Below are 16,593 nucleotides of genomic sequence, written 5' to 3'. Positions count from 1 at the left end.
GTTCTATTCTCTCTGCCTACCCCTGCGGGGCAGCGGCGTGATGGTTAGTTCGTTTTATTTTTAAGCCTCCACTCGTTTACGAATGATTTAAGATTTAAAAAACAAAATACATTAACATATTAATGTTATTTTCATTCAGTTATTTTCATAAACATGAAAATAACTCGTGTAATTGGAGATAATCCAGATTTTGTGAACAAGTATTTGGACACACTCAAAATGTTGTAAATAGTCGAAGCCGTTAGCCAGCTGATTGACCTTTTCCCACGACATTAGCCCTCTCAGGAGGATGGAGAGTCCGTTTATTGGCGTTAGTGTACCTACCTAGAGTGAGGTGTCTAGTACTATCGATCGCTGTGAAACAATTAGGAGCCACCCCTTATTGGCTACCCCACGGATCGATACGGATAACGTTTTCACACGGCTGTTTACTCTGCTGGGGTCGATAAGTGGTCGCACATTACTAAATAATAAAATACCGTTCGGGATCGCTAATCGATACGCTTCCCATGCCATGATGTATGATGGCCAATAAACAATTTGGTCTGGAATACATTTTCAATTAATAATAATTTATTCAAATTGTGGCATTATTTCGGAAACGCGACCAGCTGACTAAATTTACATACCTTTCGATTTTTCATCTACAATTTATTGAAGCTCGAATCTATAATGTTAATTTTAAACAGTTATGGCCCAGTATTCGATAAGTCGCAACTTAATTTTCTCTAAATGCAGGTGGCATTTTAAGTAATCGATTTTCTAAAACACCGTTTTCGCATTGAAAAAATAACTTTTTCTTCGAAATTATTAAATGGTTTTGAAAAAAAATGAGTCACTGAAAGGTTAGGAGTTCAAAAAATTATAAATATAGTTTTTTTTGTATAATTTTAAATGTCCACTTCTAACGCTAAAATCATGGATGTCTTTAGAATATGAAAGTGTTGACGATTTAGATACGATTTTTGGAATGAAGATTTTTTGCGTTGTGGCATATAACCAGCGATATATTCTAAAAAAAAAACAAAAATATCCAATATACGTTCTTCAAAAAACTCGGTCGTGAACAGACATGTGACGTCTTTGTTGATCTCCGATGGAATGAATTCTGTGTTTGCGAAAATCGCCTTAATTTTAAACAGGTAATCGTCTTGATTTCTTTTGACTTCTTTTTGTTTCGGATGAAAAATCTTTACGGATATTAAGATCCAAGGTATTTATTTTTAATATATTTTCGTCATAGATAAATTATTTCCATTTTGATCAATTTACATTCCACGCGGAGGATTTTTATTGAGATTTACGAGTTGAAACAATCACTGGAATTCTCTCTGATAACATGTGACATAATTTTGACAACATCGAGCTCTCTTAATTTGACCCACTTAAAATGATGTACAATGCCAAATTGAATCAATTTACAATATACGAAATTGGTTACTAATGTGTCGGTACAGGAATGCCACTATAGTCGCACTATCGACGGAAATACAAAACAAAATAACTAAGACTCGTCATTGTTAAGTAAATGGAACAGTAATTAAAAAATGGAAATTAGCCATCGGTAATATTATGTATGAGACTTATGTTAATGTGTTTAAATAAATAAATAAAAATCTCGACCTCAGGTGATGTGACTCTCTGTTGTCGGGGAGCGGGCGTCCTAAACGCAAACCGCAACCTTCGATAATGGACTACATAGGGCGCTTGTGCGCTACACGGAATTTTACTGTCCGGTAGTCCGGTTAGCATGATAAAACGGATGATTGGCTTGTGCTTTTGACCGTCTTTCTTCGGATCGGTGCGCTCGATCAGTGCGCGATCACGGAGCGCGTGAATTCGATCACGCTAAACTGTCGTAGTCGCTTTTTTTTTAAAGAGAAATATTTGTTTTTATTATTTATACTATATACTACATATACTATAAAAGATCAAACTGTTTTATCTATAAATATTAATAAGAAAAATGGAATATTGAATTGTATCGGTTTGCACTATTCTTTCTTTAATTTTTTTCAAAAGAGAAATATTTGTGTTTTTATTGTTAACACAAATATTTCAATTTCATACTATTTCTGTAAGCCCAAGCGGCTCATGATTAGAAATAGGTATCAAATTGTGGTAGAGTGGATTCGAACCGAGAAACTCTGACTTAAGAGACACCTTTTTATTTGAAAAAACCGGACTGCCGGACAGTAAAATTCCGCGTAGTGCACAAGCACCCATAATCATACGACCCGAAGTCGGTGGCCGCAAAAAGGCCAGCGCTATGTGTAAAAGTATAAAAATTACGCATTCCTCGTTCCAGGCGAGCAGAAACAATGGGGGGTGTCGCGCAGCTAACGGCCGGCGGGATGCGCCAACGGTTTTCCGCCACCCCTCCTAATGCTAATGTTGCACAGTGCGATATGGCGAGGGCAAGGTAAGGGGGTAGGGCCGACGGGTGGACAGATGTGCGGCGGGATCAGGATGTCGACCCGCGGAACGCGAGTTCGACTCCGGGGGAGGCATCGACGCGTCGGCCCGATAACTAGACGGTAGATGGCAGATAGTGCACGGAGATGGGATCGAAAACGTGTTCACGGGGTTGCTGACAGAACTGTTGGAAGCCGCAGAGAGAATAAAAAAATTAAATAAAATTGTTGGGTACTATATCCAAAATAAAACGCGGTTTTTTGGATTGAATTCTACATTTATTTATTAATACGTGACGCGTTTCGTCTTCTTAGGACATTATCAAACACTCACCCCAACCCTCCATACCAAGGAATATTTTTTATTTTATTTTTTTATTTTATTTTTTTATTTACTTTGTTTTAATTTACACTGTTTATAAAAGCTAATAATAATATTAAAACGAACTCCCTCTCTAAACACAAGTGTCTACTTTATTAGAGAGGTAGAAACGTTATACATATTTGAAATATTTTTACCGACTATTTTGTATTATTTAAATATGTATTTTGTAAAAAAAAAAACAATAAAAAAGCGGTATTTTAACAAAAAATTAATTTCGTAAAATTTTACACGGATTTAGAGAAAATTAAGTTGCGACTTACCAATACTTGCCATTAACGCATATTTTATTTAGCAAATCGTCAAACGCATTAACGAGTACATTTTCACTGATAACTAAATGAGTTAGAAGTGTGGATGTGATGCTAAAAGGAAATGTGTGTTGTGGTTATACAAATTTCACGTAAAATTCGCATGAATCACACTAGCCAGACATTAGGAGTAACCGCTTCCGCTTACCTTTCCAACGATTTTACCGCTATTAAATAATTTCAAAAAATACCTTGGTAATTATTTATTAAACATACTTTTTAATTTTCGTTGTCCGCCTCCATAGCTACCGTACTGGGGGTACCGGGTTCGATTCCCAGGGGGGGGCAAATATACATAAGTGATTTCTTCACTCTAATATTACTTTAATATTACCCTGGACTGGTACCTAAAGCAGATGGCTGATCACCTTTCCTTCATATGTAAACGATCAAGACAACACTGCGTTTATATGATACAGTGCCCTATGCACCATTGGGGTGCGGATAAGGGTTTGATTTTGATAGAAAAGGAATGATTCTCTTGTAAAAAAATCAGGCGTTCTAAATTAACGTAATATTTTTAGTTCGTGAATGTGCAGCGTTTATCGCGAGTAACATGAGCTTTCGGCGCAAAACAGCATCGTCGGATATTGGGGTGGAAATGCACAACACAAATGCGGGGGGTGATAGGACACGTGGGGTAAAACAGCTGTGACTTGCGACTAACCGGTTTCGTTACATTAATAAATGAGAATACTAAACGCCCTCCGCTCGTGCTACTGAAAAATATTACAAACGTGTAACTGAAGTTATAACGACTAATCCGACGATATGATAATAATAATAATAAATATTATTTTGGTTAATTTATATAGCGCCATTTTCGTAAAATACTACCTCAAGAACGTTTATATAGAAGTGGATTATGATATGAAAATTATAGATAAATAAATGATAGATAATGATAGATAAAAAATATATATATGAAAGAAAAACGTTGTCAATTCGCTGATTCTAAAGGGGAAAAGTATCCACTTAATCACAGCCAATGACAGGTGGCAAGACCTGTAAATACCCAGACATCCATATTCTTTCATTAATTGATTCGGCAGTCACTTTGTGGTAAAATCTATCAATTTTTAATTAATGTTTTACTTGGTAAATACCACTATTTCTTAAAATCTACTGTGACACGTGTTTCGATGCATTCCGCATCATTTTCAAACACCGACGGTGTTTGAAAATAAATTTTTGACGGTGTTTGAAAATGGTGCGGAATGCATCGAAACACGTGTCACAGTAGATTTTAAGAAATAGTGGTATTTACTAAGTAAAACATTAATTAAAAATCCATATTCTTCTTCATCTATATTGAGATGTCAAAAATAGTTATATCTTATTCGAAACACGCCATATCATTCATCGTTCACTTTGTGTAATATCAAGAAGTGAACGATGAATGATAAGGAGAGTGTTATATTACCATACCACAAAGTTAACAATGCTCTCAATGTACAAAATATATATCTTCTTCGATTTCTTTGATTCAGATATGCCCTCGATAAACAAACGCCTGCATTATTGATATCCACGTTACATAGGTTGGGGTAAAAATAACAAATGAATTCAGAAAGTTTTGTTTTTGCATTTTGAAGAAAAATTAATGTTTAATAATTTTTTTAAATAAACTAAATATTTTTGAAATGGAGAAAAAAGATCCAGGTTTTACATAAAAAGATCTATTGCACAGTAAAAAGTTCAATAAGTGGCTAGATATTTATTTTTTAATACATTATTATATTTTTAAACTTAAAAAACTCTCTTTAGAAATACATAGTTCTTTGATATATGACGTTGTTGGAAGGAGTGAGCGAAATATGGCGAGATATTTTTTTTATTTAGAGGGAAGGATAATATCATATTCTAAATAAACACCGATAAAAAAGACAAACTGAGCGATATTACTAATGTAATGTTTTTTTTTTCAAAATTTACCGCCCTAATTAAGAAAAAAAATGTCAATAGATGTCAATGCAGTGCAAGAGCGAACCGTTAAAAATTCAAATTTCCAATGCGCTCGCGGCTAGCTTCATACATCAACGAAGAGTATATCCCCTCTGCTCTGGCGCACTAAGCAGAAAGAGACGGAAATACAATCGCTACAAATGTACGTACGAGAGAAGCGCACAAGGTCGCTAATATACGCGGGGTATACATAAAAAAGAGCGGGAGAATCAAGATGAAGAAATTTCTTAGTGCGGCAAGGATTTCGCCTTTTTGCGACGTCACGTTTTGTTTGATGAAGTGAGTCGGCGGGTGCGTATTCGGTAGCCCGAATGCGCGTCCGAATGGCGGCCGGTTGATGATATTTCGGTACATATTATATATCTGTCTGTCTTCACGTAGGTCCGCGGGAGCCGATAAACAATCCGCCATTACTTCAACAACAGCAAACAAATGAATGCGAATACTTTCGCGAGGCGGGAAAAGAGAGGACGTGCGTAATTCGAACACAATGAGAGATTTGTTGCATTTTTATTATAAAATTGCAACTAGCCATCCGGGGTGAGAATGAAATCGACACGCTAAGAATTTATTTTTATTAAAAAAAATATACAATTTATATACATTTCTACTGTTTACAATCTTATGATTTTAGTTGCGTTGAGCCTCTCAAAAAAGAGACCGAACTCTTGTGCTTGGAGAGGGACATTTTTCTTCTTTTTTTTGTTGATAGTGACATTACTGGGGAATATATATTTTTATGCTGTACTAGAGAGTTATCTTGTTTAGTTTTATTATTGTATAGTCTGTATATGTTAATAGTGTTCGTTAAGTTTCTTTTTTAGAGTGTTTGTGTCTTTTATATTTTTAATTTCTAAAGCGAGGATGTTTTTTTGTGTGATTTTTTTTATTCCTAAGTATGTGTAATTTTGTTGGTACTATAAGAAGAAGACCATAAGAAGATGTATAATATATGTTTTTTAGATATATTCTTTTTTATGTACTGAGAATTTTGCGAAAAGGGTTTGTGTTGAGAATGTTGATCTTTATTTTAATATTACTTTGTACTGCTTTGATTGATTTCATGATATTGTTATATGCCCCTCCCCATCCAATTAATAAATTAAATTAATATAATTTTCGCAAAACAATGAATGGCAATTCTTTGTACTGTTCTGTTTTAATGTTACGTACTAAAAATATGTCGGAGATGTGTTATGTTGATGAGAAAACGGTATTCATTTATTTACCCTGAATCTGAAAAAAAGGTTTGGTGATTGATTTTCAACATAACGTAATTATTTCAAAAGCATTCCACGACCTATTGTTCTATAGTTGATTGATACCGCCAGTTGCTATATGTCCATTTCTTGCCAGATGACTGCCGTCAATCTTCGATACACTGAGAGAGTAATATATGTTTTCATCAAATATTGGTCAAAAATCTAAATAAACGATCCTTATGTTATCGAAACAATAATTTGGGTTCATTCTTTTATGATAAAGCAAGTCACAACCTTTCATTCTGACAGATTACACACTCTTGATAAAAAGAAATGGTCTAGTAATAGATACAGTGATGTAACCTTGAAACGACCAATGGAAAGACAAAATACAGCGGAGATATTTCGTGAAATATTGCACAGGTCAGTGCGAACATAAATTATTTATCATTGGAAATCTCGTTAAGGCCAAGTATTCGTTAAATAGCAACTTATAAAATATATAAAACCCTTACCGCAACCCAATGGTGCATAGGGCACTGCTTTATATAAACGCAGTGTTATCTCGATCGATTACACATGAAGGAAAGGTGATCAGCCCTCCACTTCAAGTACCAGTCCAGTGTAATATTGAATAAATATTAGAGTGAAAAAATCACTTATATTCATTAGACCCCCCTGGGAATCGAAACCGGGACCTCCAGAACGGTAGCCGAGCATGCTGACCATTACACTACGGAGGCGGACATAGACACGAAATAGCAACTTAATTTTCTCTAAACGCAGGTTACATTTGGCGTAATTGTTTTTTTAAACACTGTTTTTGAATTGAAAAATTATAACATTTTCTTTTTATAATTATGTAATAGTAAGGTAAATACAATATACATAAGGAACCAATAAATAAACAATAATGGTACGTATGCTCGATCGATACTCGAAAATATTACAGGAAGGAAATTTTGTAAATTAAAAGTTATTATCTATTCAGGAACGAGAAGTGAAATTCATTATTATACAATCGCGTGCAATGCGTTGCAATACGGAAGAGGGTATCTCTTTTACGACTGGCGATGATATTTTTAGTGTCGCAAAGATAAGAAGATTATTTCAATGAATTCAACTATGGTAATAATATTATCATTACGCAACACGTTAAATTCACATTCGAGCGTTAATTTATTTGATTAAAAAAAAACACAATTAAATCGACGTCTTATATCGTACATTTTTAATATTAATTGGGATCCGTCGTACATGTACACAATACCCAGAGTTAAGGGGATATTCGCTAACACATAATTCATTCCACCGAAGACTACCAGAGAGGTCACATCGCTCACTCCTTTCAAGAACGTCATAAATCAAAAAACTTGATGTTTCAGGAGAACGTTTTTAAAGTTTAAAAATATAACACAATGTATTAAAAATAATTATCAAACCACTTATTGAACTTTTTACTGTGCAACAAATCTTTTTAGGTAAAACCTTTTAAAGGCTTTTCTCCATTTAAAAAATATTAAATATTTTTAAAAAAATAATTAAACAATACCTTTTCTTTAAGATGCAAAAATAACATTTTCTGCCCTGTAGCGGGTAAATATTAAGTTAAAAACATGCCTCTTTTGCTGGAATATAGTACATTTTCTGGGCATTCTGAAAACATGCACAACTGAAAATTGACGATTTTTGATTTATGACGTTCTTGAAAGGAGTGAGCGTCATGTAACGTCCCATTTTTTTTGTAAACAATGTATATTGGATTTTTGGTTTTATAGAATAAACATTAAAAAAAATACTCCATATCTTTCAATAACTCTTTTCTTTTAAAAATCATATACATAATTATTTCATAATAATAATAAATAACAAAACCCTTATCCGCACCCCAATGGTGCATAGGGCACTGCATCATATAAACGCAGTGTTATCTTGATGGTTTACACATGAAGGAAAGGTGATAAGCCCTCCGATTCAGGTACCCAGTCCAGGGTAATATTAAATAAATATGACAGTGAAAAAATCACTTATATTTATTTTACCCCCCTTGGGAATCGAATCCGGGACCTCCAGAACGGTAGCCGAGCGTGCTGACCATTACACTACGGAGGCGGACGATAATTATTTCATAGAAAAACTTATTTTTTCAATGCATAAACGGTGTTTTAAGAAAAAAATCAATTATGTAAAATGTTACCAGGATTTAGAGAAAATTAAGATGCGACTTAACGAATACTGGGCCTTAATTCTCATAGCTTTCGTAATTTTCTATAATTATATTTACAAAGAAAAAAAACTTTAATTTTTGGATTCAAGATTAATGCAAAGATTACTTGAAATAAATAAATACCAAAACCAAAGCGTTTTATGCATTTTTCATATATTCCTGAGACTTTGGTAAATAAGACAGAAGCGCGGGAACAAGAGGTGACCCGGTTAAATAATACAATTTGTTTTTTTTTGTTTTTGTTCTTTTTTTAAATTTTAGATCCGAGCTGTAAAACATCGACTTCGTGGGTATACGTTTGCTTTCACTACGATCGTATTTTTTTCAGTAGACCGATGCCAACATATTTAAAGAAACGAGTATTTATAATTTTTACAACGAAAACAACACTGCAAGGCAAGTTTTAGGGATACCGTGACTGGACACTTAATAATACGTTTTTAAATAAACATTGCACATTTATTTTTTTCTTATTGAAATGTAACTTTGCTTTAAAATCACTGTAAATTAAAATATATTTTAAAATCACTTTTATAGTGATTTTAAAACAAAGTTATGTTTTAATTATCAAATGGAAAATCACAAAGTTAGTGCTTCAAATATAAATTATTTACAGTACATATATTTTTTTCCTTTATATGTAACTGTACTAGTTCAAATGTAATATTACAATTTAAAACATTAATCCCTTATAACATTCCGTAAGATAGCGGAACAAAGCAGTGCCTACCCTGGATTACTCGCGTTCCATATAGAAACACGACCAGTGCCTACTATGCCTTATTCTCACTCAACCCTACTGCGTACCCTAATTAAAAACTCTGTGAACGCCACTGATAAAGGGGTACCTATCTTTACGTTGTAGGGGGTTGGTTTACTGTGTATTATTTTTACGCCAAGGCATAGATCTCATATATACATACATGTATATATTTTTTTAATTATGTACTTAAAAACCACAAAATAATCAGGCAGATAAATTTATCATGGCAATTATCAGCACTGAAGATTAAGATAATATGTATTACATAAAATATACTTTACGAAAATAAGACAGTTACTACTAAAATTTTAATAAATTATTGATAAATTTTAATAAAATATTAATTAATATGAAAATGTGTTCATGGGTATTTTTCTCAAATGTTCTTTGTACTACCGAAGATTTCCTAGTTCAAATTTAGAGCGTTTTTATTCGTTAGTGCGTCGGCGGTACTAGAAATTGGACGGAACGGTTTCAATGAATATTACAAATTTAGAATTCGAATGAAATTGTTTTCAAACTGTTTTAAGCGGGAATGGAAATTGATTTTAAAAGAAATTTTATTTGTTTTATTTTTATCATTTACAAAAAATACTTAAATTTAATTCTATGTATTTCTGCGAGGTAAAGCGGCTCATTATCAGAAATAGGTATCAAATAGAGTGGGTTCGAACCGAGAAACTCTAACTCGAGAGTTCGCGACACTAACCACGTGACCACAACCTGGCGTTCTTTAGAACAGTGTTCCGCAAACTTTTTCTATTCAAGGTACACCTATCAAATTAAGAAATTTCAGAGGTGCATATTTACCATATTGTGGTAACATAATATCTCTCACTCCTTTCAAGAACGTCATAAATCAAAAAACTTGATTTTTCAGGAGAATGTTTTTAAAGTTTAAAAATATAACACAATGTATTAAAAATAAATATCAAGACACTTATTGAACTTTTTACTGTGCAACAAATCTTTTTAGGTAAAACCTGAAGGTTTTTTTCTCCATTTGAAAAATATTTTAAAAAAATAATTAAACAATACCTTTTCTTCAAAATGCAAAAACAACATTTTCTGCCCTGTAGCGGGTAAAAATATGCGTCTTTTGCAGGGATTTAGTACATTTTTTGGGCATTCCGAAAACATGCACAACTGAAAATTGACGATTTATTTATGACGTTCTTGAAAGGAGTGAGCGATAAGTTCAATGCGAAATGTGAGCGCACTCAACTGAGCACAGGCAATCAAAATATATAATATATATACCTATATTGTATTTTCACAAAACTAGACTTTTTCCGCGGCACACCAACTAATCAACGGTACTCCAGTGTGCCGCGGCACAAACTTCGGAACAAAGCTTAAGCGTGTCATTATAGCGGGATGGTGAAGTGAACTAATTGCGCAATATATTGAAATAATTATAAGAATAGACTAACCTTTGACTGAGGCTTGTTTAACCTGCGACCGGGGTGGAGGAAGGATCGGTTTTTTCGCTTCTAGAACGGGACGGGTCTCCACTTCAACGGGGGTACTTCTTGCAACGGGAGCTGCTGTCATGTCCGGGGCCCCAGGGACTTTAATCCACGCGAATCTTGTATGCCCGTCCAGCGGGCGCTCCAATATGAAGTCGAAGCCCCATTTCAGGGACCCTTGTTGGGTCGCAGTTTTCATCTCTCGCTCCGCCAGCGTCCTGGCCGTTTCTCCCGGAGGCCCGAAGAGATTCTTCCTCACTTTGGATAACTCCTTTCTCTTCGGCCCCCTCATCTGTCCCAGCTGGTTAAGAACCGCGGGACTCAAAACTCTCGCGCTCATGGTTGACATTTTCAAATGTCAATGAAAAAATAACAACACTTATATTTTAACAAAAGTCCCGCAACAGTTTTGTTCCGCGAGTACTGTAAACAAGCGACTTCTGTTCCGAACGAAAGTTTAACGCTGTAGCAAAATTACACACGCGAGAGTAGTAAAAATAATGAATTACGTGTTAGGTTCGCGTAAGTGAAATGCGAAAATTCAACAGTAATGTCACGTAATTTTTACATATTCGATATAAAAATACAAAAATATCCACTTCACTAACTGAATCTTTGGTTAAATCCAGAGTTTTTTTGCAGAAATAAAGTGACAAGTCCTCGTAAAATTTCAACGACAGCACACATCAAAATTTTCAATAAAACTCACATCGGGCGATCAGATCGCCACTTAAGGCAGTACGAATTAAGTAATTTCACCACATTTATGCAACATGCATAATATTTAAACACTGACATAAATATATTTCGCGGTCTTTGGTTTTTTTGTTGAGAACAAAATTTACAAAAGTGGATTCGCCCAGATAAAAAAGCGAACCGCGCGGCACAGGTCCGCCTCCGAACGTATCTCGCGAACGACTAGCGCCAGTCGCGACGCGCGTTGGAAACTAATTCAGTGCTGACTCGTGAAATCGGTTATTTTCTAAACACACTACGCTTTGTTGATCATTCATCACAATTCGAGATAAGTCGAGTGACAGTTACATATTATATGTAAATATAGGAAATAACATTGAAATGCTTGATAGGATAAGGAGATTTTAAGTGTTGTTGATACACATATTTTAAACTTATCTTTAAATAATTATAGCTATTAATTAAATTCTTTGTAGGGCGAACTATAGATGAAGAAACAAATCAAATTAATTCGCATTAAATTCTTCACCTGTCCCATTTTTTACTGCGATTTACTACCTAAAATACTTCATAACTTCAATAACTATATATTTTTTTCCAATAAGATTTGAATTTTCTTATCATACCTATAGAAAATAAGAAACGGGCATGTTTCCAAATATAATAGGCAATAACAAATAGATCATATTAGAATCTTATATATTGTTGAATACTCACTTTATTCATAGATTTTATTTAATCTTTTAATAAGTACAAATAATAAAATTACACATCAATTTAAATATTTAGGTTACCTTCAAATCGCGTTATCTATTTACAAAAAAATAAATATATTAATACAAGATTTTAAGCAATACGTGAGGTATAGATGACTATGTATTGAAAATATTAAATTATATAATAAAATTCGGTACCTACATATACAAATCAAATTGCACATTGTGTCGGGTTGTGGTCCCGTGGTTAGTGTTGCGGATTCTTGAGTCAGAGTTTCTCAGTTCGAACCCACTCTACCACAATTTGATACCTATTTCTAATAATGAGCCGCTTAGGCTCACAGAAATAGTATAACACAGAAGTATTTTTGTAAATAATAAAAACAAACATTCGGTTTAAAAAAAAAATTAATTTAGTGAAACAGCATTACATTTAAATTTATGTGTATATAAAACGCCCGTTATAAAAGTACGTATCTAATTAACAACGCTTGTTGCATATGAGACATATAAAATTTTAATGTTGTCACGCGGTTATCATATTTTTATATTTCGAGCCCTCTGGCCGCGTAAAAAGAAAGCGCCAATTACAAAAAAAGACGCCATACTTGTTGGGGGCGTTGTAATCAATTCCCCCTATTTGCCACGAGGTGTCACTGGTACCCATCCGGAAGGTGCTGCCACGAGTGGCTGAAATACGAAACATTAACATCAACATTCATAAAAGGAAAGCACAATGCAGTATGATCTGACTTTCTTTAGAAGCGATACACAGAACTTCTTTACTATGTTGCTTAAAATTCGAAAACTATAAAATATTGTTTCATTTAGGACATTTAGGTGATACCGTCTCGCTCTTATGTAAAAATAATTATGTTGCTGTTTCACGTTTCGAGAAGATGATATGCAGTTTTCTTAATTTATCAGATAGTAGAAATCATACAACATTGTACAAACGTTTTATTTCCAGTCAATTTAGTTAAAAGATTTCAGAAATTACCTCAAAGGCGCTTTACATTTGAAGTGAAATATTTATATAATTTGACTCAATTAGTAAAAAAGATTCGGCGAACGGCAAGTTTTTAAAGAAACCAGTACAGACGGCATTTTTGGCCAGATGTGAGAACTAATAGGTATATAATATACATATATTATGTAACATAATTAAGGGGTTAGGCAGCTCATCGTTCACCATTGTACGTCGTCACTAGGGCCATATTTTGATTGATCGCTTTAATACAATAAAGCTTTATATAATGTAGTTCTTAAATCAAAACGTCCGTGAGGTAATAAATTACTAAAATAACGCTTAATAAGAAACTCAAATATAATTTATGATTTAAATTACACCTGGTAAATACCACTAATTTTAAAAATCTATTGCTATACGTGTTTCGATGCATTCTGCATCATTTTCGAATACGGTGTTTGAAAATGATGTATCGAATCACATGTGGTATTTACCAAGTGAAATGTAAACTAAAAATAGCTAGATATTACCACAAAGTGACTGTACAATCAATCAATAAAATTTAATATAATTACTGAACATAATATGTCCCGAAGTTCTCGTCAGAACTTCTAGACGCGGATCTGACTTGGGAGGATGCAAGGGAGCTGGCAGTCGACAGAAAATACTGTAGACAGTTTGTGGACTCCAAATGCTCCACCTAGGGAGCGTATATGGTTTAATAATAATAATAATATGTACAAAACTTGTGTGCGACCCATCATGACATCGAATGCAGAGCGGACACCGTAGTTACAAAAAACGCGCTAGGAGTGTCAGAAATGAAGACTCTATGAAGCATATCTGGCAAGAGCCTACGAGATAGCTTAAGGAACAACAGGATAAAGGAAATAAGTGATCTTACCAGCTCGCAACCAGAGCACTAAATTAAGCAGGCGTGCCTTTGATGTTGCGAGACCGATGGCGTGGAATGCTCTTCCACCAGTGGTGAAAAATTGTGAGAGTGAGATGATCTTTAGAAAAAAAAACAAAAACACATTTCGCTCACTCCTTTCAAGAACGTCATAAATCAAAAAAATTGATTTTTCAGGAGAATGTTTTTAAACTTTAAAAATATAATACAATTTATGAAAAATAAATATCAAGCCACTTATTGAACTTTTTACTGTGCAACAGATCTTTTTAGGTTAAACCTGAAGGTTTTTTCTCCATTTAAAAAATAAGTAGTTTATTTAAAAAAATAATTAAATACATTTTCTTCAAAATGCAAAAACAACACTTTTTGCCCTGTAGCGGGCAAATATTAGGTTAAAAATATGTCTCTTTTGCTGGGATATAGTACATTTTCTGGGCATTCCGAAAACATGCACAACTGAAAATTGGCAATTTTTGATTTATGAAGTTCTTGAAAGGAGTGAGCGATTTGTTTGCTGAATCATTTCCACCATTTTCTTTTCCCCAATTCATTCACAGTGAAGCACCCTTGAGGTAGTATTTTACGAAAATGGCGCTATGTAAATTATCCAAATTTATTATTGTACTTTGGGCATATCGCCAGAAAGAACGAGAAGAGTCTTGAAAAACTGGTAGTAACAGGACAGACCAAATAAAGGAATTAACCGGATCCTCGCTAAACGCTGCCATCAAGTTGGCCCAGGACCGGGAAGAATGGAAAGGACTTGTGCACCAAGTGCCTGACATTCCAGAAGACCACGACGCTCAGCATTGAGCAAGAAGATGAAGAAGAAGATTATTGTATTGGGTTGTGGTCCCGTGGAAGTGTCGCGGACTCTTTAAGTCAGAGTTTCTCGGCTCGAGCCCACTCTTCCACAATTTGATACATATTCATAATAATGAGCCGCTTAGGCTCACAGAAATAGTATGAAATTGAAATATTTGTGTAAATAATAAAAACACAACTATTTCTCGTTTATAAAAACAAAAAATAAATAAAATAAAAAATAATTATTTAACTTTTATTACACAAAGTCAAGGACAAAAAGAAAGGAGTGTTCCAAAATACTTCGATAACGATATTACAAACGCTGTGCATTATTTACTATCGGCATTTAGTTTTGTTATTAATCCATGTTCAACCCGCACCCCGAATTAAAATCAAAAACGGTAGCCCCTATAAAATTTAAATATTAACACATTATATCTTTTTGAATAGTCTCTAAACGACTTTAACCCTATGCGATCGATCATGCGGGGTCACACAATACACATAAGTTAGTAATCATTCTTTATATAAACGGGACCCTCTTAAAATTGTACCCCTATTTCATCATTTTCTCAGACACCCTGTTGTAAAAACAACAACAAAAAACGTGTAAAAATAACAATGAAAATCTTATTCATAGCTTCGTGGTCTATAATAGAATCGGTAATTTTGAAGCACTCAATCAATATAGAAAAGTATTGGATTTAAAAAAAATAATAAGTAAGGTGCAAACACAGATTTCATACCATAAGAGAGGTCACATGTCGCTCACTCCTTTCAAGAACGTCATAAATCAAAAATCGTCAATTTTGAGTTATGCATGTTTTCAGAATGCCTAGAAAATGTACTATACCCCAGAAAAAGAATCATATTTTAACTTAATATTTACCCGCTACAGGGAAGAAAATGTTGTTTTTTTCATTTTGAAGAAAAGGTATTGTTTAATTATTTTTTAAATAAACTAAATATTTTTCAAATGGAGAAAAAACCTTCAGGTTTTACCTAAAAATATCTGTTGCTCAGAAAAAAGTTCAATAAGTGGCTTGATATTTATTTTTAATACATTGTATTATATTTTTAAACTTTAAAAACGTTCTCCTGAAAAATCAAGTTTTTTGATTTATGACGTTCTTGAAAGGAGTGCGCGACATGTCTGGTCACGCATGTTTAGAAAAAATAAATCCTTACCTTTCAATGTCTCTTTCCTTTTCAAAACATGAAAAGGAAAGCGATTTCTGACAATGAGCCGCTTAGACTCACAGAAATAGTATGAAATTAAAGCATTTTTGTAAAAGAAAAACATAACTCCATATTTGTTTTAAATAAAAAAATTAAAAATCAGAATGCGCTCAGCACGCTCAGGGTGCACATGTGTACACGCTCAATTAAAAAAATGTATATTAGATATTTTTTGTTTGTTTTTTAGAATATATATTGAAAAATATATTTTTTTAACTCCTCACCTTTCAATGTCTTTCCTTTATAAAAACATATAATTATTTCGAAGAAAAACTTATGTTTTATGAAAAAAATCTATTAGTAAAATGTTACCTGAAATTAATGAAAATTCAGTTGCGACTTAACCAATACTGGGCCTTAACAGTCAACCCTGATGTATGGAAATGGAGCATGGAGTTGGCAAAACAATATTGACTTGACGCAATCGAAATCTGATCCTCAGACCTCAAACGAACACTTCTGGGGTTCTAACTTAGATATCAAGCGAGAACTTCTAGAGAACATTTCAAAACTATC

At 33.7% G+C, this 16,593-nt stretch overlaps 1 protein-coding gene across 1 annotated transcript in view; it reads right to left on the bottom strand.

Annotated features, from left to right (window-relative positions):
• LOC148313172 (uncharacterized) overlaps positions 1-11,653 on the bottom strand; it is a 90,950-nt gene extending 79,297 nt beyond the window's left edge. Inside the window, exon 1 of the mRNA XM_088266287.1 lies at positions 10,698-11,653. Coding sequence (XP_088122413.1) covers positions 10,698-11,082 — 385 coding nt within the window. The 5' untranslated portion in view covers positions 11,083-11,653. The remainder of the gene's footprint in view (positions 1-10,697) is intronic.
• Between the last annotated feature and the right edge of the window lie 4,940 nt (positions 11,654-16,593).

This window comes from Brachycentrus maculatus, unplaced genomic scaffold (genome assembly GCF_059751285.1).
Source record: "Brachycentrus maculatus isolate JH-2025_06_01 unplaced genomic scaffold, ASM5975128v1 h1tg000017l, whole genome shotgun sequence".
Lineage (NCBI taxonomy): Eukaryota > Metazoa > Arthropoda > Insecta > Trichoptera > Brachycentridae > Brachycentrus > Brachycentrus maculatus.
Note: the sequence above shows the minus strand (reverse complement) of the source record. Positions and strands in the feature narration are given on the sequence as shown.